The sequence below is a fragment of the Lemur catta genome, chromosome 19 (genome assembly GCF_020740605.2).
Source record: "Lemur catta isolate mLemCat1 chromosome 19, mLemCat1.pri, whole genome shotgun sequence".
Classification (NCBI taxonomy): domain Eukaryota; kingdom Metazoa; phylum Chordata; class Mammalia; order Primates; family Lemuridae; genus Lemur; species Lemur catta.
Window position 1 is genome coordinate 13199273 of NC_059146.1, and position 27909 is coordinate 13227181.

Consider the following 27909-nt stretch of genomic DNA (forward strand, 5'->3'; position numbering starts at 1 on the left):
TTTTATTGAGTCCAAGTCATAAAAAATGGAAGAAAAATTTGAAAACATTATTTGGAGACTTGTAGCCAGAAAAAAATTCAGGATTAAGTCCAAATTGTAGGCAAATAATTAAAACTTCAACACAAAAGTCACGGTTAGAATTTAATAATGGGTTTACTACAGTTTCTTGTGAAACATGATTTTCTCTCTCCAGTTTCCCGTATCTATTAAAGACAAATTAGTAGGACAAATACATTTGCAAAATAAATTTTAGTTTCCTTATACTTGTCTTGATTATTCGGATAATAGCTAGAGTAGTTATTGGCCATATAGGCTTTTCTTTTCTTTTTTTTTTTTGGATTTGTTGGAGCTTTTTAATAAAGGAATATCAGGTTAGTCTCAAAAACCTTTTGAGTCAACATTAAGTATGATCAAGAAATATATTTATAGACAAAAAATGCAGTAGGGTCTAATTTCCATGGAATTTGCTCATTTTAGCAAGTTTCTAATACCAAATTACAGCTCTTTAAGGTTCTGACTAGGAAACAATACTTCAAGTATACGAAGTGCTATCTTAAAGGACGTGGTATATGTTTGAAATCATGGCCTGACATAGAATTCTTTTTTTTATTTTAGTTTGTATACAAGGGTCCAGAACTCTAGAAGTTGAAAGTGGGAATCAATCCTATTATTCTTTCCCTTGGATAAGCTTGTAATAAGTTTTCATTATTACAATCTGTAGTCAGGTAGTTTGGAGGCTGTAGTCCTCAAGAGAGTCATAATTCTACCCAAGCATATGGCTGTGATTTATTAGATTGGAATTATTTTGAGCTCCTCTGCTTCCAATTCAGTCAGAAAAGGCATTACTGTCCCGGCTATTTGTTGATTTATCCAAAATACTAAAGATAAACTATGTTGCTAAAACATGTTAAGTGTAGGCAAAATTACATCTAATATTGAGTAGATTACTTGCATGCATCTTAATTCTCTGATGTCCAGTAATAAAGGTCAGTGGAAAGCTGAGGGAAATTATTGAGACATTACATGTCTTCATATTGATTTGGAGTTGATGAATTTTGAACCATCCTACCAATTAAAGAACCCTGACATGAGAAGCTGCTGCCAGAGATTAAGGGACACATGGAATATTTAGGAAGAAAATAAGTGAAATTATGAAACAGCCTCTTGTGCAGCTCTAAGTGCTGAGAATGTAAGAGCTATGTGGCAGTACTTTCATTGATGTGGCCTGGCCTCTGCGTTAGGATTGAGAATTTCTTCATGGGAACAGTTTCATGACTGTTAAGGGAAATCCAGTCTCAGCTTTTTTTGGTTTATTTGTGTGTTTGTTTCATTTTCAATCCAGGTACATACTGAAGTTACAGTGACTGATGTAATTTATATCCCCCAGGAATTTCCCCAGCTGCAACTGGCTTCTAATGATATTTAGGCAAAGGAAGAGACCAGCAGAATACCAGAGAGTAGGAGGAGATAAATCCAGTGAGCAGAGTCTAGTGAGTGGCAGTAAGTCTCATGTGTAATGAGTAGCCAGCGTCAGACACCAAATGGGTGTCTGAGAGTCTACGCAGTGCTTATCCCCAGGGACGGCCAGTCCACAACTCACTGGATCTTAGCCATTGGCACCTTTCTAATTGCAGAAAACAAACTGGGCATATGGCAAACATAAAGAGCTCTTCTCAAAATGTAATGAAACTTGTAATTCTCAAAACACAAGAAGGAAATCACTTTTTTAAAAAGCTAACATTGAACAAATACATTTTGAGTCTTCACAAAAAGTTTTTTAACAATTTATTTGCATTTTCATTATTATACACATTTAAGAAGTTTGTGTTCCTGTCCTGTAGTTATTTTTTAAATGGAAGTAAATTTCAATACATCACGTAGAAATGAAGGGGGATTTCAAAATTTTCGCTAAGCCAATCAATATTATTGATCTTCTCAATTATATATCAAATACTGGAATTAAAACTTTAGTTAGACATGTCATTAAGTTTATACATGGTAAAGAAAATGTAATATTTAATATATTTGTCAAATTAATTCAGAGTTGATCCAAATATTAATGTTTGCCTTCAATTAGAGCTTTGCATTGATAAATATTTACTGTAACATATTACAAATAGAATATATTTAAAATTTGGGCAAGCTGGTAGACTAATATATACTTAGTATAACAATTATTGATGAATTGAAATATGTAGAAGATAAAGACAAGAAAATAATGATCTCAAATTCCAAGTAAATATTTCCTAGTTTTTGACAGAAAATTAAACTTTTGATTATAAGTATTGATTACAGATTTTGTGTATTCATAATTTTTTGGTTTGGTTCATTAACATTAATCAAATGTTAATGAATTGACATTTAAGGTTATCATTTGTACTATGAACTAAAAATTCTATCAAACTTATATTTTTTCTATATTTCTTATTGTTTTGTCCTCTAAAAATGATCTGTTCACCTTTAACATATTGCTGACTTTCTCCTTGAGAAAAAAAAATGTCTGAATTGATCTGTGTTTTGAGGACAGTGCTCAAACTTCCACTAAAAGAAACACAAGAATATTTGTTGAAGAAATGCAGGCACATTAGACCATGATGATCTAGATGTGTTCAATGAAAATTTTTAGACATTTAATAGTGATGCACTATCACAGTTATAAAGTCATGCTCTAATTCCCGTAACATTGAGCAATCAGATTATTTTTATTAAAAATAAAATCATTACTCTTCTCATAGCACACTAATCTCCTATGATGGGTCCCTGCTTTGTATAGTCTCCAGAAACTTGTGAATTTGACTCTCCTGAGCTTCCTGATATCTGACAAATTCTACTTATACTTTGTGCATTACCCAAGATTCAGCATACTGTTAGTCAGCAATTAAGGTACACATAAGGAAAATATTAATATTATGAATATAATATATTTAAAATTAGATAATGTGCCTGAGTCAGAAAAGGAAAAGGAAAAGGGTAAAGCCAGCTACTTAAAGACAAAGGAAGAATGGAACACACTTATTAGTTAGTGATCATATTGAATTCTAGGCTTATCTTCAGGCTAAGGTAGAGAAATGGAAAATTTGAAAACAGGATGGAGATGTGCTTTTGTTAAGCTCTTTGTGGTTCAAATTAACAGGATTGCTCCATTCCGGACTTTGCCAAATTTAGAAAGATATATTTTCTTTTTTTCTTGACCTAGTCTCTCTTTTTCTTCCTTCCGGTTTTGCCAAATTTTTGACAAGAGAACAAACAACATTTCATGACTAATATCATGGAAGTTGCCACACAGGCCAGCAGGAACCCAATCACATCCAAAGAGTGGTACTGGAACCAGGTGAGATTGTGGGCAGCTGGTCGCAGGTGTTTGGCTCCCTTGTGGCGCATGACAAACTCAATCCAGAAGACTGCTCGATCCAGGGGTTTTACAGGTTGATCATGGTGAATTCTTGATAACCTCATAGCATTCTCTTTATAACTGGAAGGCAAATTCATAGACAGAAATTAGACAGTTTGGAGGCTTGTTTTACTAAAACTAAATATGTGATGCATGTTCCTTGTTATGCAAGTTAAAGGACATAGATACGTTGAGAAAAAGTATAATTCTTGCGTGAACTTTGCTAATTGCATAGGATTTTAAGAGCTATAAATGGGAGGGTGTGGAGGAAATTTTATATAGTGTTAACACAATGTGGTCAAATGCAGACATAGAAAAAAGTAGAAGCCAGGTGTGAATGTATAGCATAATTTTTCCAGAAATAATTGTGATACTGTGTGAATTATAGCATCCAGGATTGTTTCAAGACCAAGATGGTACATAAGCTAATATTGTGGAACAACATCTTTTAAAACATCTATAAGCATGTTCCCTAATGGCTGGCTAGTTCACATGACAGACAAAAGAAATTGGTAGTCAATATTAGTAAGTCATTTTGCAATTCTGAGATCTTGGCACTGTGATATCCACTTTTTTGCACACATTTGTATGTTTCTGAGGGAAAGGATAGTGTCTCTATTTGCAATGTCAAGATTGAATAAAAATACTTAGGTATGCAAAAATTTTTCCCATTCTGTAGTTTGTCTATTTGATAAATAAGTTTGTACATGTGAATCCAAATAAAAATAAAGCATGCTTTCCTATAAATGAAGTAGGATAATCATCAACCATGCTCATAAATTCATTAATTCATATTATATCATACAGTAATGTTTTTAAGACTGATATATATTAAAATATTCTGAATAATTACAATTACTGTGGTTTATGAATTCAAATGCAATTTTGTATGGCCCTTAATTTCTTTAAGGAATAACAGAATGGATACAAACATGTCCATATATGTAGGTACCATACCCTATACTCTTGTGTTTCCAGATAATTTCTGAGGTGGTACTGGGTTTAGGGTTAATATATAGGTATTTTCAATTAAATAATTTTTAGGTATTTAGTTGGAAATTTCTAAGAGTATTTAGGATTCTGTCTTTTGACACCAATAGTTTTCAAATCATGATAAAATTTAATGAGCATTATATGCATTAAAGTGAAAAAGAATCACAGAACGGACTTACTCTGTTATTTAATAAAATGAAACAAATTATCGGCTAACTAACATTCCAGTAATAGTCTAATTGATGATATATACTCAGTATTAATAACAATTATTTCTGAATGATTAATATTGGGCACACTATCAATTCCATTTTGCACTTACTGAATGGTTTATAATATTTAAATATTCATTTATTTACTTATTCACTTATTTATAAAATTAAGCAGATTATTCAGAAAAAATCTGAGAATTTATATAATCATAACATTATTTATTTTGGAAAAAATATTGAAAGAATATTTGAAGTCTTAGGTTTCTTGTTTTTTCCAATTTTAGCAAATCACTTAAACAGTTTGGCAATGAAACAAATGGTTTTTATATTGCTCATACTATAATTGTTATTTGAAAATAAATCAATTATAAAGGTGTAAAACACTGGACATTTTCTGGTATCATGCATAACATAATCAATGTTAGGTGAGCCTTTAAAAGCCATAGTACTTACGAAGGTTCATTAATGACTGCTCTCAAGGCATTGAGCAAATCGGCACTTCTCATTGTGTTCAAGTTCACTTCCACGGCTGCTCCTTTGGCCTTCATGTGAGCAATGTTATCAGGCTGATCAGCAAACATGGGAACTCCTACCATAGGGATCCCATGATAAATTGCTTCATAGATCCCATTAGTTCCACCATGAGTGATAAAAGCTTTGGTTTTGGGATGACCTAGTTTGTGGATAGAGTAAGAAGTGGGTGTACATTTCCTTATAAGACATTAGTAGAATCTCAGAGACAAAAGGAAAAAAAAACTATGGCATAACTCACTGAAGATGGAAATATTTTCTACATAAGCTGAGTACATGGGGCATTGCTATTTCAGAAAACTATGATCCCAGGGACATCAGGGATTAACACCCTCTGCACTTTCTGGGAATGCATTACTGAGGAGGCGATATATGAACTGAGAATGAAACTTGAAGACTGATGAGAGTCTTCCCTGAAGATGCTCTTTTGTGAACCAGAGGAAGCATGAATCTGTAAAATTAATGGCTAATTATTTAATAATATCTCCTCTAAAAGTGGGTTTCAAATTTTAAATTACTAAAAAAGTATTGAATTTATTTGTTGTTAAACAGTTACTTGTCTATTGTCCAACTGTCCAGCTTTTCTTTCCCTATATCTTACCAAGAAGATCATTCTGGGGTATCCAGTCATAGAGCTGAGTATTGTTTCCTAATGTGGCTGGTTTCTTCCCTCCGTATCTCCATAAAACCTATGGAAGATGATGCTTTAATTTTGCAAGTAAAATAAATGATTACAAAAAAGCTTGTGTTTCCATAGTACTGTCAAGGCTCAGTAACCAATGCCCACACAATGAGGGCATTTTAAGACTGTAGAATAATTTAGATACTACATAGCCACTCAGCTTAGGTGATAGTTGAGAAGGTGTTACATAAATGGTAGTTTGCAAACATTGAGATGTACAAGAGGTTTGTTTATATCTACCTTTTTGTAAAGGCTTGTAGTAATAGGCTATTAAATATAGTAATATTATTTTGATATTAGTCATTTAACATTGCTTAGAAGTGAGATTTTGAGTAAAGAAAAAGAAAATAAACAGAACTAGTTAATCAGAAGATGAGGGTTAAAAATCATTATAAGATTTATGTACTTTAACCAATATATAAATATAAAGAATCCTTGGATGTTTCATGAATAGGAGTATAAAAAGAGAAGTAATATGGAATGGTAGTGATAAAAATTAAGGTTAATTGATATTGAATAACATTAGAAAATGCATTTTCTTTGAAAACAATATTAGAATTTTAATTGTTTTTAGCTGAAGATTATTCAATTCATTCACAGAAACACTAAGTGAACCTAGGCTTCTATTTCTAAACCAACTACACTTTGAAGGAACCTTAATAATACCTATACCTTTGAAGTATATTTTTAAGCATAATTTCTCTCCACTCTGTATATAAACTCTCTCTTTTCCAGGACTATGGAGCTAACATATTTCAGAACTGTCAGGAGCAGTCAGGGCAGAACAGAAGATTTCTAATAGTAAAAAGTCAGTGGGAGCTAGCCTTCGTATCTGTTTCATATGAAAATAAATGACTACAAAAAAGCATATTGTAATATTAATGCCAGGCTCAGTAAGCAAATGATTTAATGTGCTTATACACATTATTTTAATGGTTTAAAAATCTTACTTATAGCTGGTGCCAGTGATACTCAGTGGATACTGAATTTCAATTTTCGTCTGGAAAGAGCACCAATACACTGTCTCTTCAATTTGTAAAATGCTGCCTACCAGGATAAGAGGCGGTACTGACCTTCTGTGGAATCTGGGCGAGGGCTGAGGCAATAATATTGGCCTTTTCTTCTGTGAGGTTTTTGACCATTGATCCCAGAGAAAACACCACAACACCATGTTCATCTGAACTCTGGACAAATTCTTCCATTTCCTGTAAACATAACATTCTTACTGTTATGACGGTGCAGCATCATGGGGGAAAAAAAGCTTTACTTACACATTTAAATAGGTAAAGTTAAGAAATGTCAGAGGAGATAGACTGGTCTGTCTTCTGACATGGAGAAGCATCTAGTCTCATTAGGAGGAAATATGTTTCTGAAGTTTCTGGCTTTAATATATAATCAGTGATTACATGTAAAAGCATGGAACCTAAACCTTTATAGAAATGGACACCAAGGGGCAGCTCTTCTTATGGCAGACGGAATTGTTACTCCCAAGGCTTAATTCAGCTAACCAACAGAGTTGTTCGCAAACTCATACAAGTATTTTTGAAAGGAATTCCAAGATAGAGTCCTGAGCTAGGCTTTTAAAATTATTAACATGACAGTTATATCTAATAAATTATTAATAATTTGATCTACCTATTCCTGTTAGACATTCAAGATCATTTACTCAAGTTTATACCTTCCCTCATTAATAAGGCTAAGAATAAATTTGTTAGAAATATGATGTATATAGTAACATAATTTAGAAGAAGAAAATAACACAGTTAATCTTCAACTATAATCATAATGACATTTATGAGGCAGTGCTTCTCTTGTTTCCCTAATGTACAAACTCATGTATGAGTGTGACAGTAGCTATATGCCCTAATTTGAGCCTTAGGACAGAAGGAAAATATAAATTCCTCTGCAAATGAAATTCCCTGGGTCATCACTTAGTGTTCTGGGCACTACAAAGTCTGGAATTGGGGCCTTTCACATAATATTCTGTGCCACTTTCTAGAGATAAAGCCTGAATTCCCTGGCAACTATTATATTTGTGATTACCCTGGAATCACTGTATTTCTCAGTTTATGACTAGTGAAATTATTAGGGGGAGGATGATATCTTAAGTGGAAGTTGACTGTTATTTTTAGCTTAGTTAACGTCAGGAGAATATCTCTGAAATCCCAGGAACTGGTGTTTTACCATTCTGATTCATCTTCCATACAGATTACTGATTGAGTAAAATAACACACAAACCAAATATATACACCTACCATACTGATGTACATTTTTGATTTGACTGTCTCTCATTGCTTTTTATTCTGTGTACTCGATGACTGGCATAATTCTACCATCATAAATACAATACAAGATGAGTATTAATATTTCCCAAAGTCTACAATAATAGATAATTTGAATTTGGAATGAAAAAACTTCTCCCTCTTATAAAATACGTCTGAATTGTTTCTGTGAAATTGTGTTTCTGTGTGTGTGTGTGTGTTTGTGTGTGTATGTGTGTGAGAGAGAGAGATACAGACAGGCAGAGAGAGAAGTAGGGACGGGAGGATAAAGATAACAGCATGGCATGGGTTATCATACAGTGAGCCATGGATATCACAGATATGTCATTTCTCTTATCTGTTTTTATTTAGATATTGGTATATCATCTCCTCTAATAACAAGACTCAACAGAACTTGCTTGCAGTCATACCTTAATGGTAAGAAACGCATATTCAGAATACTAAAATAAAATAGAAATAAAGAACTCTTCTGAGAACACCATTTAACCTGCAACTGTCTAAAGAGATTATGTTTGCCTACAAACGAAATAAACGAGCATCTGCCTCCTAACTCCCTCTTGATCATTAAATGTACTGTTCTTAGCATGTGTATCTAATACTGTCTTTTGCTTCTCAATACTTTTTCTGTCTAACATTTCTGGCATTTCACATTTATCCTTTGAAGATTTTGGCATGTGGTATATATACAATTTTTTTCACTCCAGAAAAAACCCCTAATATTATGGTCTTATAGAACCAATATGATATTTGAATCTCTCAGTTTTATGATTTCTATTTTATGCTGATGACTCTGAATTTATTTCTAATGCTCTCTGCTGAGACTGAGACTTTGTACTACCAAAATGATTTCTAGAAATCACCTAAAAATTATTTTGTCTCCTTAAATAGGTCAAAACTAAACTCATCATCGTCAACTCAAGGGAGTTTTTCCACCACCAATTGTTTGCTGACAGAAAATGTCACCAAGATCCAATAAACCCTCAAGATTAAAATCTAGGAGCCCTACCTCATTCCATGTCTTCCCTCAACACTGACTTTCTCTCACCAAATTCTGTGGAATTTACTCAAGGGTTCTCATGGACGCATCTTTATCTCTCAAATTTGGTAAAATGTTCCTATTTGTAAGTCTATCAGGCTTGTTATTAAGACTATGGCCGTATCCTTAGTGATTTCCATGGTTTGTTTTCTGTCCTTCCCATCCAGTATCCACATTATAGACACACCAATATTTTTGTAACACACCATTGGAATTATTTCATTCTTCAGTTTAAATTCTCAATTTAAGGTACTAAAGAATAAATATTACTCATAGAAGACCTGCATAATGAGGAAAATAGATTAGGAGTGGTAAACTGAAGATTTCCAGAAGCATTTATCTATTACTAAGGCTATAAACTTTAAAGGAAAATCGGGTATTTTTTTATAAGGTACATAAAATCCTCCACTGTCATACACCTACCTTAGGTAATGGTTTGGCAGGTTTGCAGTGCAACCCTCCAACAAACTCAAAATTAGGTAAGTATGGACGAGGAAATTCAAAATCCCAATATGTTCGGATTAGCCAAATTTCAGCTTTCCCCATAGTCTCACATAACGTAGTGGGTCTTCCTGAAGAAAATGAACAAAGTTGTGTTGAGAGAATTAGCATACACGTTTCCTGAGTGAAAAATGTATTACTAATTTCCTGAAAAATTGTTAAGGAAAAAATTAATTTGGATGCATAAGAGTACTTATTATAACTATATGTTAAAAAGAAGAAGAAATTAAAGAAAGACAGAAGGGAGGAAGTGAGGGATGGAAAGAGGGGGTGAGGAGGGAAGAAGGAAGGAAGGAAAGGAGAAATAACAGAGAGGAAGGAAAGAAGGGAGACTGGGATGTGGGAAAGGAGAGAGGATTTTTGGTTAGTGAAAGAAAAGTAATATGTAAGTGTCATTTCACAACAATAAATCAACCAAAACCTTAATTATTAGTATAATTCCAACTACTGATGAATTTAATACTCATTTTCTCTCTCCAATTAAATGGCAGATAATAGATTACCTCCACCATATCAGGACCAATTCTTCTCTTAACGGTTTTCCAGTTTCCAGTCAGAAATACATCTTTCACATAAATTGTGGACTCACACAAATTGTTGAAGGATCCCTCCATCCTCAGTCTATCCTTTCTTCCTGAGTCAAATCCCATCACTTAAATTGGTTTGCCATTATTTTCTTAGTGTGAATTTTCTGAATAATTCATAGCCAATACAACTCCCCTTTGGGATGTGACATACAAATAGACATAAACCAGTAACACCACTTACCTTAGAGTTACCTTTAAATGATTTTTTTAAAGGAACAGATTCTAAGTGTTAGTTTTAGGAGTTTTGTGGAGAAGAATGAGCATCTGCAAATGACCATGTCAACCATTTTTACATATAGAAAACATGTTTTGTAACTGAGAGAAGAAAATCCTAGAATACTTTCTTATTAAAGATTCTAATCAAAATCAGTGATCACATACATCCCAGGGTGAATAACCTCTTTCTAGAGTCACCACTTAGTAGTGTTTCAATTTCTGTATGAGGTTTTATAGCCTAAAGCCTTAATTTGATAATTAAGAAGCAATGCCCAAGGACACTTACCTTGAAATTGCCAGAGTGGATGAGAACTCACCTCACATCTTCTAAGACAATGTATTGCTGTCCTCTAGATGCCTTGTTCCAAGTGTACTATAATATATCCTGCCTTGATTACTAAATCTCTAGGTGAATTTGATGAACTATTAGTACATGCAACCAATGGATGAATCTTAGTAATGTTATGTACACAGACACATGATAACATTACATATTATTTTTTAAAAGGAAAATTATAAACATAAATTTAATATAGTGGTTACAACTGGATTAGAATTATGGGAACAGATATATGAGAAGTATAAAATATGCATAAACCATAAATAAAGTTCTAGTTCCCCACTGGTGATAGGTAGCCAGATGTGTACTGTTATTAAAATAAATATAAAGAAACAAACAAATATAATACCTTTTTCATGTTTAACCATTGATGGTAGTGTAATTTAAACCAAAGAAAATGAATAATCCATTTCTGCACAACAAGGATCTATAAAAATGTATAAATAATTATCAAGGAATACAAGCTTTATGTAAAACCTAAAACCTAGGGAGCAATGAAATTCTGCAACAGACACATACATACATAATATTACATTATAGAGGGCTGTCAGGAAATTATCCAGCCATGTAATAAGAAAAATTATATTAACAATGCCTGAAAGTCATCAGATACCAATTATACATATATGTACATGTGTACAGGTAAAAATTACTATACTGTGATGTTTACTAAAGACCAGATGACTAAGTGGCAGAGCTAAAAATATGACCTAAATGCTATTAATAACTTGCATCTGCTCTCCATAAAAGGATTCTTGAACTCTCTAGATATAGAAAACAGTAATATAGCATTCTCTACTTTTCCATTTTGTAAAATAATAACACTATTTTTCTGTTTTATAAAGGAAAACCAGTGTTACCTGTTTCAATATCAAATTATTTGACTTCTTTTCTATTTTTTAATCTTTCATTTATTCATCTTTTATTTCACCATATTATGGGGGTACAAATGTTTAGGTTACATATATTGCCTTTGCCCCACCCAAGTTAGAGCTTCAAGCATGCCCATCCCCCAGAAAGTGCACCCTGTACCCGTTAGGTGTGCCTATACCCATCTCCTCCTCCCCTCCCACCTGCCTGGCACCCGATGAATGTTACTACTAAATGTGCACATAAGTGTTGATCAGTTAATACCAATTTGTTGGTGAGCACATGTGGTGCTTGTTTTTCCATTCTTGGAATACTTCCCTTAGTAAAATGGGCTCTAGCTCTACCCAGGATAAGCATTGTTTTTTGTGGCTACTTGGGTTGTTTCCACATCTTTGCAATTGTGAATTGTGCTGCTATAAACATTCAAGGGCAGATGTCTTTTTTATAGAGTGTCTTTTGTGCTTTTGGGTAGATGCCCACTAATGACATTGCTGGATCAAATGGTAGTTCTACTTGCAGCTCTTTGAGGTATCTCCATATTACTTTGCACAAAGGTTGCTTTAATCTTCTACGAGGGATAACATGACACTGAAGGTTAAAAGTAGGCTATGATGCCAAGCGTTGTATAGATTAATACCGGGCTTTCCGCTCTCCTGATTTTCAGTGCACTGCACTGAAGGATGGAGAAAGACTGGGAACCCAAAGACAGAGGCAAAAATGGAGCCATCCAGTTGCCTTGCTTGCCTAACCATTTTTAGTACAGTGTTCAAGCAAGGCCTTAGCCTTTCTGTAGCTGCAGCAGAGGTTAGTCCCAAATCCTGCAGTGAGAACTATCTATGTGCTTGCTGTTCAGCAGGTCTCTCAGAAGAGGAGGGAGAGTTCAGTGCAATTTGAAAGTGTCACACAGAGCATTTGGCCGGCATCTATTTATTAATAGATTCACTTCTGGATAGAAGTAGCAATGATTTTCATATTCCCTAAGATCCCTGTTCCATTAGCTATTGGAAACATTTCTAAAAATGGTGATTGTTTTTATCTACTTCATCCATAAGATTTATGATTTCCTCGCTGATACAGAAAACAGGCTTTTTAACCAGTGCAGTTAAATATGCCCTTGCTATATAATTCTATCTCCTTCAAGACATTTCAGATTTTTCTTTACCACAATTCAACATATCATTTTTCAAACTCTATTTTCCCACACAGAACTGAAAAACAAACATTGTAATGGAAACCCCACAGAAATTTGACATGTTATTAAATCTCTCATGTTCAAACATAATAATGTAAAATATAAGGTGCCTGTATCACTTTCATTTACCAGGTGTTCCTAATACTTTAGGAATATAATTGAAAACAAAAGACAAATTGGATTTTACCAGCTCTTCTTCACAGTATACCTCAATTTGAGATAAAATATTCAAGGTAGTTCTTTTTCGCTCAAATATGCGTAGTAACATGAGAAGCATAAAGGACTTAAGTAAATGCAATATTTAATTTCTCAAAAGGTGGTAATTCTGAAACTAAATTATTATCCTGCAAAGATGAGAAGTTGGGAACTTTCTGCTTTGCAAGGGCTTTTTCACACACTAATTTGTCATGGCTTCCTTTCAAAAGGAAGACTTAGTACATAGCAGAGAACATTTATTTTTTGCAGATGTATATTGACTGCTTTTTATTTACAGAGCCCTATGGCAGTGCAATTGGAGTTTTGTCAATGCAGCATCTGGACTAGTTCAGTGTCAATAATATTTAATATAATTCTTTACAATTGACAAGGCATATCCACACAATGCTCCTGAAGAGTACAGCGAAATCAAATCCCCATTTTAAAGAGCAGAAAGCCCCATAATTCAAAGAGTTCAAGTTACTTGTCTGCGATCACACAGTTAACAGTGGAACCTGAAACCAGAACCTCAGTTGTTTTTCAATATAGACTGTTATCTCATTCAGTACCTGCATTAGTCAGTACATGTTATATACATAGGAGCAGGGAGAATTATAGAACACATTTCAAACGTCTTGGGCCACAATCATGTGAATAACATCTAAATTTAAAGCAAAATGTCTTTTTGAGACATATGAAATTTGAAATCCAGAATAAAGAAATGTAGTTAACTTACATTATAGAAAATATAAAAATAAGATTTTACTTATACAAATCTGATTACCATACATTCAAAAACATTCACATTTTAAGTACCTGGCATGTTTTATTTATATGTTATATGTTCAATATCTTCCCTCTAGACCAATTCTATGAAGAAGTTTAGAAGTTTGACAGAAATTGGATGAAGAGTACTCCAGTATCAAGAGAAGAAAGAAACATTATACAAATTCTACTAGTGAAAGTTAAGAGTAAGATCAAGTTAGTGTAAGGGTATTCCTGCATTTATGGTTTGCCGCACACAGGTCTTTACACTTGTTCTTACCTATGCCTGAAATGCTTTTCCTCCAGGGATCCTACTGGACCTCATTCTCACTTCCCTCAGTGTTTGATCAAAGGTCAGTCATCCTTTCAGCTGGTACCTTTGCTGGCTGCTCTGTATAAAAGCACAACCCCACTCTCAGAACTATCTATTCTTCTTACTTTACTACATAGCACATATCACAGTCTAATATTAACATCCTGTATATTTTATATATTTATTTTATTTACTGTCTGTCTCCTCTTATTAGAATGTAAGCTCCATGGAGCTAGAGATATTGGTCTGTTTTGCTCATTGTTGTATTCCTGGTACCCAGAAAAATGGCAGACACCTGGCTGATGTTCAATAAATACTTTTATTACACATAGAAGGAGGAAAGGAGGAAGGAAGAAATGAATGAAAGAAGGAAGGGAAGAAGAAAAAGAAAGAAGGAAAAACTGGAAGGAAGGAAAGGAGGCAGGGAGGAAAGCAAGCCAAAAATGTATAAAAGAACAATATTTTGCACATTACCTCTGTAATAAAGTACCATTGGCAGCATGGGCTGTGAATTCCTGCTATTAATTAATGCCGCTGGCTATTATTTACAAATCTGGATAAAAAAAGCATTCAGGAGAGAAGAAAACAAAATAAAAGAAAGAAGCCTCAGGAAAGAAAGAGAAAAAAATATAAACAACAAATCAGAAGTGGCCTTGGCAGTTGGAAGTATTATGTTTGAACCTCATGAGTAATCTCTGAGGCAATGAAACGTGAGGCTTGCCAAAGGAAACAGAGAAATGAAGCACTCAGAGAAGCCTAAGGATGGAGAGATCGTGAGAGGCAGGTTAGGGTATAAACTCAGGTTTTCTAATGCCCAAATCTATGCTTTTTAGAGTTATCAGCGGTCAAAGAAAATAATGAAGAACAAAGGAGGGAAAATAAGTCATGTATCACCTCAAAATATTTGCCAGGGTACTTTTTGGCAGTACCATAATTTATCCTGGTAAAAGATACTTTCATTTATATTTGAAGATTAATTTACACATTGAAAAGCTATTACCTAAAAAGGCACTACATTATTTGCATTAAGAGACAATAGGGCTGGGAGTGGTGGCTCACACCTGTAATCCTAGCACTTTGGGAGGCTGAGGCAGGAGGATTGCTTGAGCCCAGGAGTTGAAGACAAGCCTGGGCAACATAGGGACACTCCATCTCTACAAACATAAAATATCTAGCTAAGTGTGGTGGTGCATGCCTATAGTCCCAGCTACTCAGAAGACTGAGGCAGGAGGATCATTTAAGCCGAATAGTTTGAGGTTTCTATGAGCTACGATGATACCACTGCATTCTAGGACAAGTGACAGAGCAAGATGCTATCTCAAAAAATTAAAAAGGAAACAAAAAAGAGCAACACTAGCATATATATTAATCCCACCATTTCAATTTTTAGGAATTTATCCTAAAAGAATGATCAAGGAATTGTACAGAAATATAATAAGTACATTTACTTCAGCTTGGCACATGCATTGAGATGGAAACTTTTTGCTGTATGAACAATAAGAATAAATAAGATATCTGGAGTTACTAACAAGAGAAAATTAGAAGCACTTACCTAAAACTTTGCTGTAGTATGAATTCCATGCTCCCCAGTAGGTTTGAAATATATAGTCTTGCAGTGGGTAAGATATGGTATTTTTAACCCTTTCAGCAAAGGTCATCTGGTCAGTGAGCTCTGACAAGGCTGCAGGTACATAGGAGACTGGTGCTGGGATTTTTCCACAGTGTCTCTCTACTGTTGAGGCTGGAGAGAACCTCAAGGTATACATAAATGGAATTCCTAATTTCAGAGCAACCAGGTCACCACAGATTGTTACTGGGTCTGCTACCAACACGTCAAAACCACCTTTCTGAAGTCTTGCCATTAACCTGGGGTTGTTTAATATGCCATCACAGATTTGTATATTAATTCGATAAAAAGTGTCTATGAGTTTTCCTAGTTCTTTGTAGAAAGTCCACAGCGTGAGAGGAGTTGGTCTGTGGTCTAGCCACAGCATTATCATATGTTCAACTAAGGAATCTATATCGCTCGTCTTAAAAAGAACAGGTATCACTTCAAAATTCACAGGAGAATTCAGACTGGAATTGATCAACAGAGTTGCTGATGAAGCCAGTACAGTCACATTGTGATTTCTTTGAATCAACTCTTCTAGAATGATCTTAATATTTAACCAATGGCTACCATCTGTAGGCCAAATTAGCACATTCCCACTGAGAACAATTTCAATCAGAGTCAGATTAAAAACCAGCAGCTGGACAAACTTCTTAGGCATGGTGATATCCACTATGGAAACCATCCTACCGTAGATCTTTTAAGACAAAAAGAAATCTTCAAAGCACATTTGGGTAGATTTATTTTTCAAATAAAATAATATTTAATGATATGGTTATACTCAATCATACATCAGTTAATCTACAGATTAAAAGAAAAACAATATAATTCAAATTCTTCTATGGATTGGCATGATTATTCCAACAACAGAAATGAAATCTGATCCTATGTTAAAGAAAAAGAAGCAGGGAGGTAATAAATCCAGTGTCTGTATATTCAGTGATAATAACTATGAATTATACAATGTGTCTTCAATATAATATATCTTTCCCAAAATTAGACTAAAAGAAAAATAACAATCTTTTACTGAAAAAAGCACTTTGTCAAATTAGGGTACTTTCAAGTTGCATGTCTCCATTATTAGGGATTTTTGCATAGATTATCATATCCAGTCTTCTTCATGATTTTGTGTGGCAAAAGTTATTTCCCTCGTTTCATGGATAACAAAACCATAGATGAGTTGCAGACACAAAAGCATATGACAAAGTAGAACTATTGGGATCATAATAAAAACATTAATTGGACTCATTGCTGGACCAACATTATCACTTCCTCAAGGATCATATTTAGAAAGAAAAGTTTAAAAAAAAAACGCTTCACTAAGAGGTTTGCTCAAACATTTTAAGATATTTTAGATTAATTGGTTTATTGAGTAAATTGCTACACATTTGATAGAGGACAGGGTTCTTCTCTACAGCAAATTAGTCAGTGTCTCCTACCCCATTGTTAAAGGAAATTTTTTGGTTTCTAACATACGACATTTTCATATACAAATCAAGGGGACAGGGTCTGCCACCCTGAGGAATCACACCCACACTTTTTTTGTTTATTTTCACTCCTAGCTGTGAGGTAGATTAAATTAGGTAGACACTGAAGTTCAATCTCCCCAGATTCAAAAACAGTCCTTTTACAAGATATGAGACCCTAGAGAATTACTTGAACCCTTTCATCCTCAGTGTTCTCAAAGGGATATGAGAGATAATTACACTAATTTGTTATATCATTTTGTAGATTATCAGTAATATTTGCAAAGCTACTTTACAAATTGCTTGGTTCAGAACAAGGATGTAGTATTTTAGTAGTGTAATAAATTTGCCTAAAGATTGATGGTAAATCAGTGGGCCGCCTATAGAACAACTACGTAGACATGGGTAAAGTGATATCAGCTGTGGATCTTAGTGAATCCCAAACTGAAGAATTGCGATAATATAATGACACTATTTTTAAATCATTAGAAGCTACCATTCAAATGAGAAATAAGAACAAAGTAAGAGAGTAGAAGGATAGAAATCAGAAATTAAGAATAAAAATTAAGTGGTGGGTTTTTGCTTCATATACAGTTGCCCTTGAATGGTGTAATTTCAGGCCCTGAGTGAGAAAAGGGCCAGGAAAACAAACAAAGGGAAAGAGGAGAGAGAGTAGTGGTTTTATTGCATTTATGCCCTGTCAAGGGTCAGCTTCAATTTGAACATAGTTGCTGTGCCTTTAAAATTAATTAGAGTTTTGAAATAAAACAGCCACAGAAGACTTTAATCTTGATGGCCATTAAAATAAGCCTCATTAGGGGAATTTTCAATAATATTTTTGTCAAGAAATCTGTTGCTGTCATGACCTTTTAATAACAAAAAGCACAACATCATACACGGCATAAAGAGAAATCAATCTGTAAAATATTTAGATTTGTTCAACTACTGAGGTACATATAAGCAAAATATAATAATTATGCATTACTAATAATTACTATGACAACACTTAAAAACTTATCAAAATATATCCCATAATCTCCAATGCATGTAGGTACTCCTAAATTTCCTGGAATTAGGAAAAATATTGAAGTTTTCAAAGAGTCAGTTTGTCACTCAAGTGATTTCTGCAGGACAACAAAATAGTGAAGAAAAATAAAATGTGTATAACGCTACTAGTTTGAGTTGAAAAATTCTTAAAACAACATTTTTATATGAAGTTCTTCTTTAAAATTTTTTGCCCCCAAAGATATGACCTTGCCTGAAGGTATCCTTTTCCTTTGTGGCTTCCTGAGCATTGCACTAGACAGCTGGGATTTACCTGTGCTTTTTTCATTGTCTCCCAGACGCCACTAAAGCCTGCAAACCAGTCTTCATCCTGTTTTAGGAAAATGATTGATTGACTCCTCAGTAACCTTAAAATTTTAGCCTCCCATCAGAGCTTCAGATTTATGTGACTTTCTTGATTGACATTTACTTACTTCTTGGAAAGCTGAAATTTAGATGTACTTTCATATTTTTCTTTGTTTTAGTACCAGAGTCTGACATCAGATGATTCACCACTTTCTAGATTGTAACCTCAGGCAAGTTACACAGGCTCCTCATTTACAAAATGGTGAGAACAATGACACCTTTTTCCAGTACTTGTGAGGACTAAGTGAAATGATACATGCAAATTATTCAGAACAGCATCTGAGCTCAATAAATGTTAGCTGTATATGATAGTATAGGAAGAGAATCTTATTTTTAAATAATCAAATTAATCAGATCTCATTGCCTTAACCTTCCTCCTCTCCTCCCCTCCTCCCACACTGGCAGATGGGGGCACTTAGGCTTCGATGCAGAATTTCCCAAACTGTGAGTTTTCCAACAAAAGTCAGTCATGCTCAGTCTTGAGGCACATCACAAATGATGTTATTAACAACGTGTAGAGTACTAAGTTCACAAATGATTTACTTTAACAAATATACAGATATAATACTCAAGATTATACTAATTAAAATGGTAACCTCCATTTCCTTTTCTTCTGATACACATTCATAAGTGGGAGCAAAACAGATAGAATGTTTGCCATCTGTGGGAATTTTTGATGCCCCACAGACAATCCCTTCTCCAATGCAATGCCTGTGGCCGTTCTTCAGCTTATGGGTTATTGTAGCAAAGGGAATGCCACCAGAGGGTTTTTTGAAAGATTCTGACCCTTCAAGATTAACTTAAATTTTTAAAAAAATGAGAGAGGGTGGGAAGATGGAATGAGAGGAGAAAGCAAGACAAAGATTAGGAAGAAAGAGAAAAAAGAAAAACAAAGAACGACCCAAATAGAAATTATTACTCTTCAGGGGAAGGACTTTAATATGTTGTTTCCTTCTTTAAAATTACTACTGAAAATCAAGCACCATAAGGATATACACATTTCTAGAACTTTATTTTATGTTATTTACTTGTGCTCAGAGAGCCTCTAGTTTATGCTGGATATTATGGTCATTTTTTTTGAAGATCTGCTGGTTTTCCTATTTAATTGAATTGAATATATTTTCAAGGGAATCTATTGTTATAATAATGTCATTTGCTCTTAGAGATTATTCACCTAATTATTTATATATAATAATATTATAGATTCTTACATATTTATATAAATCTAATATATAAGTATTATTCACAAAATGTCTGCTAGTTATTATAGCGATTGAAGGGTAAATCGCTGTTGGTAACAGTATGTAATGCTTATGGATTATAAGTATCTTTACTGTCATAAAAATGTTACATTATTCTCTCCTTAAATCTGTCCAAAATTTTGGTAGCTTTTTTTGTTAATATGAAAACAAAACCAAAATTTGCCTGGTTGGATTTTAAACAAACATATTTGAAATCTGCTGAAGACTTTTCTTACCTTCAGTTAGAGGGTGTTTAGGAAGCTGTCTTAGAGCCAGAAAGATAGGCCCAGGCAATCCACCCCAGACAATATAGTCACATGGAGACCTTAAGGAATAGTTATCTAGTAATAACATAGCTCAATAAAATTCCATTCAGAAAATCAAAAATAGACAAGAAGTAGAATAACAGATTTCCAAAGCTAAATATATTGTCAAGAAGAAAAGTATCAATTAAAGGTTTAACCTAAAATATTCTCAACAATTAAGGTGTCCACCTGAAATTTTAAAAAGAGAATAAAACATTTCTAGAACTAGGGATATGACATAGAAGCTTTGGTGTGAGTAAAATTTAGGTTGAATACTATTTTCTCAAATTAGTAGTTGTATGATTTTAACATGCTTGATATTTTCAAGCCTCAGTATTCTCATGTGATAACAGGTTTTTTTCCTCCCATAACCTGCAAAAAGTTTATTGCAAATATTAAGCGAGAATACAAATAAAGCATTTATCACAGTATCTAGTGCCTAGGAAGAGATTAATACATGCTGCTCTTACTATTATGATATCTATGGGTTTGAGATAAATACCCATGATCTGAAACAAAATGAGAAACTTTGACATTATAACATCCAATTCCTAGCAATTAGCAGAGACTAAGGACTCATTCTGAGGTTCTAATTACATTCCACTGCAGTGAAGTAATCTTAGGGAGAGTAGGTCTGTATATTTACTCAGGTATGAAAATTTGAGAACTGAGTGTACATTGATCTGTTGCAATAGTTTTGATTAGAGCATTTTAAGCAAAAGTAGAAAATCAATCCAAATTGCAAATTGAATGACATTGTTTTTACAAGTCAGTTCCATTTATCATTCTCATTTTTCATTCCACATGTACAAAGTCTTGCACAAAAAAATGACTTACTCCACCATCTTGGTACTTTCATTTCTTACCTGGTCTTTTGAATGTAAGTGTTCAGGTCCCTGGCATCAATAAGAATATTGTGTTTAAGGGAAGACAAATTTAAATAGTCATTCTAAGCCAGAAGAGTGTAATTTGATTAGAAACATGATATATCAAAGCTGGAGGGTAAGAACATCTTTATAATATAATCTTCATTACATTCTCATGAACAAATCGTTAAGAAAGATTAGTCTCACATCTTAGGACTGGGAGAACAATGTGTTTTTATTACCAGCATTAATTTACAGGCAAAATCCACTGGAACAGGTAATTCTGAGACTGCCAGCATGGGAAAATATGAATAAGGAGCACTGTAATAATGAGAATTAGAATCCCAAGGTTGGCGATGAGTAGTTGATAAAAACAGAAGTGATGGGCTAAAAATGTAAACATATTGTGACCGAGGAACTGTCCATATACAGTTTGCTCTTACATGAATTAAGGTGCTGCACATATTGAGATGTCACTGTTGTCTACCACATGCATGAGGACATGGGGGGGTTTGCAGTCTTGACAGTTTCATTGCTTCAGACCATTTTCATTTTTTTCTCCTCTCTCCTCATTGTTACTAAGATTCAGCTTTCGCCCTATGCTGCTGCTTTTTTACTCTTATCTTCCCAGGACACATGCATGTTTATCTATAATTGTAGTTATGCTCTTTTTCTCCCAATGACAGAAAAACTAGGTCTTCTTTTACATCCAAGAAGATAAACTCTGTTTTTGAATTTTGGGCAAGCTAGTTAACATACTCAGAGGAGATAATAACTTTTTATCAGTGTTACTTTAGTTACAATAGTCTCAGCAGGTTTTGGTCATATTCATTCATCCACGTTTGTATCTCACATCCTCATGCACATATTAATCTACCCAAATTTATTTTAATTTATATAGATCAACTTTACAACTTTTTAAAATAGAGATTTGTAGAAAAGAAGCCAGTATGTCGATAGCTATCAGTACACTGAAACCTCAAATTTTTCTCTTTCCAACATTCACGGAACCCACGGTTTTGTACACTGCACTTTATCATCTTTAAATGATTTTTAATAGTATTTAAGATTCTCATTCATTAGCTAATATACATCTCTAGGCCTTACAAGTTTCATATAGCAAACAATGTTGCCAACTCTGCAGTATGTGTATGAAAATGTTCAATTATTTAAATATTGTTTGAATCTTGGTTTTATTATTTCATTACAATAAATGAAAGCGCAAAAATCAATTTGTTAATGTTGATGAGAAGTTAAAGCTTCAAAACTGAATAACAGTCTGGAAGAGTGGAGGAGGAAGATTTGAGATTGACAAATGGTTACAAATATACCATTACAAGAAATAAGACTTAGTGTTTGATATATCAGCAGGGTGACTATATTTAAAAATAACCTATTGTACATTTCAAAATAGGTTGAAGAGAATAATTCAAATGTTCCTAGCATGAAGAAAATAAAAATATTAAAGATGATTGATATTCCAATTACATTCATACATTATATCAAAATATTACATTTACTCTAAAAATACATACATCTTTTACATATCAATAAAAAATTTAATAACGTTCAGAGAAATGCCACTTGTCAAAAGTGGAAAACATTCCACCTCTATCTGATTATCATTGAGTTTAGGTCTGTATTTTTGAGGTTTATCATGAAAATTAAGTGAAATATTAAATACACAATATCTAAGACCATACATAAGGTATGAGCCGTAACTGAATTATGAAATAGATACCTGGGAAGATAATCATGTTTACACCATGTAAGTGCATTGCTTGGACAATTTAAGTAATATGTTAGGTATGAAAGCAGAAACATAGCAAACAATCTGCATGCAATAGGAGAGCAGAAAACATAGAAATGAAGTTACCATCGGAGAGACATACATGCATTATCAAAAAATGATGATAAAGCCTTAAAATGTTTTATTTATTTATTAGCATTAATGTTTATTAAGCAATAATCAGAGATTATGAATATATATGTATATTCTTAAACCTATACACACATGTTGATATTAATAATAGGCTTACAGAAAGTTTAATCTCTCCCAGCTTTCTCCACACGCCACTGAAGTTTCTAGGCATTTGTGTTTTCAATGTAATATCTACATGAGACCCAGTCCTATTTTTAAACTAAGGTATTTGTCACTATATTTTATCCATAAAAGAACCCAGATATAAAATCATCCTCACATAGCCATTTTATCTGTAACAGAGCAGACAAAATCATACATTTGGGAAAGGAATCTTTATTCAATAAATGGCGCTGGGAAAATTGGATAGCCACATGTAGAAGACTGAAACAGGATCCACACCTCTCACCTCTCACAAAAATCAACTAATGAAAACTATTGAAAACAGGCTTAAACTTAATACATGAAACCATAGAATTCTAGAAGGAAATGTTGGAAAAACTCTTATAGACATCAGTCTAGGGAAAGAATTTATGAAGAAGATCCCCAAGGAAATCACAGCAACAACAAAAATAAATAAATGGGACGTGATCAACTGAAAAAGCTTCTGCAGAGCCAAAGAAACTATCACCAGAGCAAATAGACAATCTACAGAATTGGAGAAAATATTCACATGCTACACATCTGATAAAGGGCTGCTAACTAGAATCTATATAGAACTGAGGGAAATCAACAAGAAAAAAATCAAACAATCCCATTAGAAAGTGGGAGAAGGACATGAACAGAAATTTTTCAAAAGAAGACAGGCTAATGGCCAGCAAACATACGAAAAAATGTTCCACATCTCTAATCATCAGGGAAATGCAAATTAAAACCACAATGCAGTATCACTTAACTCCAGTGAGAATGACTTTTATCAAAAAGTCCCAGAACAACAAATGTTGACATGGATGCAGAAAGATGGGACACTCTTACGCTGCTGGTGGAACTACAAACTAGTACAACCTCTATGGAAATTATTATGGAGATACCGCAAAGAACTCAAAGTGGAACTACCATTTGATCCAGCAATTCCATCACTGGGTTATTTACCCAAAGGAAAAAAGCCATTCTATAAAAAAGACATCTGCATGCAGGTATTCATAGCAACACAATTCCCAATTGCAAAGATGTGGAAACAACCCAGGTGTCCATCAGTACATGAGTGGATTAATAAAATGTGGTATATGTATGCCATGGAGTTCTACTCAGCCATAAAAATGAGGAACTAATACCCCTAGTACTATCCTGGATGGAGCTGGAACCCATTCTTCTAAGTGAAGTATCGCAAGAATGGAAAAACGAGCAGAACATGTACTCAGTATTACATTGGTACTATTGATCAACACTTATGTGCACATATGGAAGTAACATTCATAGCGCATTAGACAGGCGGGAGGGGAGTGGAGAGGATGGGTAAATTCACACCTGATGGGTATGATACATGAGGTCTGGGGCTTAGGCATGTTTGTAGCTCTGACTTGGGCAGTGCAAAGGCAATATATGTAACCAAAGCATTTGTACTCCTGTAATATTCTGAAATTGTTTTTTGAAAAAAGAATTTAGTTGGCACCTTCAAGTTCATAAAATTAGAAAACAGCACCCTGTAGTTCTGAAGTGTAGTGTCTTTTAGTTTCTTTCCTGCTATCAAGTGCTAGTAATATATAGTGCATTAATATGTAGAGTCACAAAAGAATAGACACAGGGAATTAAAGAAGAGGTGACACAAAGTTATGTTTGTTCAAATTCAAATAATAAAATAAAAATTGTTACATACCTAAAGCTTTACTGTAGTAAGAATCCCATTGTTTCCAAAGAGTTTCAAACATGTAGTCCTGTAGATGGTAGGAGACAAAATTTCTTATTCTGTCAGTAAAAGACATCTGGTCGGTGAGTTCTGATAAAACAGCAGGAACATAGGATGGAGGATATGGTACCTTCCCACAGTGCTTTTCTACTGTTGAGGCTGGAGAAAACCTCAAGGAGTATATAAATGGAATTCCCAGTTTTAAAGCTACTATATCACCACAAGGAAATACTGGATCTGATACCAGAACTTCAAATTTGCTACTCTTCAGCTTTTCCATCAGCTTTTGGTTTTTAAGAACACCATCACAGATCTCTCCTGACACCATGTGGAAGTCCTTGATAACTTTGGCCATCTCCTGATAGAATCTCCAGATGGTTGAAGGAGACGGTCTATTTTCCAGCCATGTCAAAACAAAGTTCTTGATGACGCCTTCTATTCTTTCTTTGCCAAAGGGCACCTTATAAATTTCAAAGGTGAGAGATGGCTTAGAGGTTGGTGTGATGAAAAGTGCACCAGAGGCAACTAGGACAGTCACGTTGTGTTCTTTTTTAATCAGCTCATCTATAATTATCTTAACATTTAGCCAGTGACTACCTTCCATTGGCCAAATCAGAATATTCCCACCAAGAATAGTTTCTAGGAGACTCATCTGAAGAGACAACAGCAGAAGCTTGTTTAACATGATGTGGCTTGACACAGAAGATTGGATGAGACAGGAAACAAATGGGTCTCTCTGCTTTTCAAGCAAAAAGGAAAGACAAAAAATTATTAGTTTTGGTGAAAACCATTCATACCCATTAAGAGTATTCTCTCAAGCAAATAATATTAGTCATATTAGCTCCATATTCTATGGCAATTACAGGGTTAGGGGTAATGTGTTTTACCTCTCACCCTGTTGCCTAAGCTTTGGTTATAATTCCTGCTGTCTAATCCTTCTCTCAAACTTGATCCTTCAACCCTATCTTTGTGTCTCATAATTGTTAAATTTTGACCATTAAATTACATGAAGCCACTGTATATCTCAATTCTAAATTCAGGTGTAGGTACTGAAATTTCAGATAGGACCAAAATTCATTCAGAGATCTAAGCATTTTAATTCTGTAAGTTTTTCAATATTTAATACATTCATATAATTCAGTTGGTAAAAATTAAAATCATTAGGATCATTATTATAGATAAGATTATTACAAAGAATATTTATAAAAATGTGAAGTATTAGTACATATAGTACATGTAATATTTACTACTATTTTAATAATATGTTTAGGAAAACATTTTATGTTAGTCACTGAGAAAATGTCATATTTAAATAAAATATGTACAAGTAATATATGCAAAAGATTATGGGTAATGTTACTAGTGAATAGGGGCTATTTAAAGAGAATTACGAATTCAAGCATCCTTCTACCAAAAGTGCTACTCAAAAGCTAGCTAGCCTGTGTGAATAACATCTACTCTACATCTAGACTCAGACTTTAATGATTACTAGCACTTATTAAGCCCTTGCTGTATGTCAGACATTGTGGAAAGTGTTTTACATACGTTAATCTCATTTATTTCTCATTTTAAAAATAACCAGTTCAGCAGGTACTATACTTATTCCCACATTAGTGAAGAAGGAGCTACTGACAAAGACCTTGAGTAATTTGCCAAGTTCATATAGCAAAATAAGAAAGGAACTGGTGGTAACACTCTCAAGTGTGTCTGGCTTCCAGAGCCTAATGTATCAACCATTAGGATAGAGTGCATCATGCCTCCTTATCAACTGTAAGGGATCTATATGAACCACGGACTGCTTAAAACATGCTGACACATCAAATGTGTACCACACATGGGATGATATTGGATCAAGTTATCACAGTAAAATGATTTCTATGAAAATTGTGCATGTGTATACAGATGTCTGTGAATAAGCAGAGTGAGTCTTTTTTGTTACTAAATCTCTTGAAATGAGAAATTCTATAATTTTTAGTGATGTCATAAAATTATCTCTTCTGAGTTCTCCTATCACCAAAGATAATCTGTGGTGAAGTGTTGGCTGTTTCATTCAAACAGTTACTTTTACAAAGTACTGTTAGAGCTTAACAGAGAGATCACACAATTGCTGTGGATGGATTTCAAGGCTTTCTGGGGAAGATTTGATGGTGTGTGCATGATTTCTGCCTGCTGGTGTCAGCCTGGTCCACAGTTGCTTGACAGCAAACTTTGATCATTTGAAAGCTGCTCTGCTCTTGCCAGAAAATTTTTCAAAGAGACTATAGCTAAAAAACGGATTAATATATTGGTGAAATCTAGTGAGTTCAGAGCAAAAGCTAACATTTGAAAGGAAGCTAGCATATTCAAATATTGTTATCTTAGACAATGATAATGAAAGATGTACTTTGTTTAATTACACACCAAGGGAGCAAGCAAGGTATTTACATTACCGAAGTTGGTTATGACTTTCACAATAGAATTTTCTCTAGAGAAATTTTGTTTCCTATCTCTTTTTTAATAAGTAAATTAGATTTTGCATAAAATTTATTTCATATGTATTTAAAGTATATTTAAAATAGATAAGTATTTAAAAGTCCGTTCCACAGTATTAAGAAAAGAACGTACCCACCAAAGGTTGACATCTTGCATCCTTTTATACACATGTTATTTAAAAAACCATAGTGGTCATTTGTGAGAATCATCTTGTCTTCATCATATTTCAGTATAAATTTATTATTTGTTACTTTTTCTGTCAACTACTGAAGGAACAAATTAACTCTCCACTGGTAGGAACTAGAGGTATGAGATGAACCATTAAAGAGGCCAATGAGATCACACTTAGACAAAACTCTCAGTTCTCTGCTCTATCATACAGTTCCTTCAATTATTTATAAAATTTTTCTGAAGTATAAAATCTGGAGAATAAAACCCCTCAAATTATTTTGAAATAGAACTGAAAAACTTATTTAATTGGAAGCATTGAAACAAACCAAAAGTTAACCCACAACGTTGTAATAATTAATATTTCCTTTAGAAGAAAATAAAAAATAAGTCCAAATGTACATTATACATTGATTATCATGAGGTTTTCAAGTTTCTTACCTGAAGTTTCCTACTGGTACTTTAATAGCACTCATTTGACATTATGAAAAAGTTGCAC

At 33.8% G+C, this 27909-nt stretch overlaps 1 protein-coding gene across 5 annotated transcripts; it reads right to left on the reverse strand.

Annotated features, from left to right (window-relative positions):
* Positions 1 to 2044: 2044 nt before the first annotated feature.
* On the reverse strand, positions 2045 to 27903 carry LOC123624863 (UDP-glucuronosyltransferase 2A1). Of its 5 annotated transcripts, XM_045533079.1 has the most exons (8): positions 27852 to 27903; positions 24741 to 25509; positions 15659 to 16288; positions 9551 to 9699; positions 6883 to 7014; positions 5729 to 5816; positions 5050 to 5269; positions 2045 to 3472 (listed from the first exon to the last, which is right to left on the reverse strand). In XM_045533079.1, the coding sequence occupies exons 2-8, from the start codon at positions 25453 to 25455 to the stop codon at positions 3193 to 3195; spliced, it is 2214 nt and encodes a 737-aa protein (XP_045389035.1). In that variant the 5' UTR covers positions 25456 to 25509; positions 27852 to 27903; the 3' UTR covers positions 2045 to 3192. The 5 variants fall into 5 exon arrangements, with proteins under 5 accessions (XP_045389035.1, XP_045389036.1, XP_045389037.1 ...); XM_045533080.1 differs by lacking the exon at positions 6883 to 7014; XM_045533081.1 differs by lacking the exons at positions 15659 to 16288; positions 27852 to 27903 and having other exon boundaries at positions 3079 to 3472; positions 24741 to 25503.
* Between the last annotated feature and the right edge of the window lie 6 nt (positions 27904 to 27909).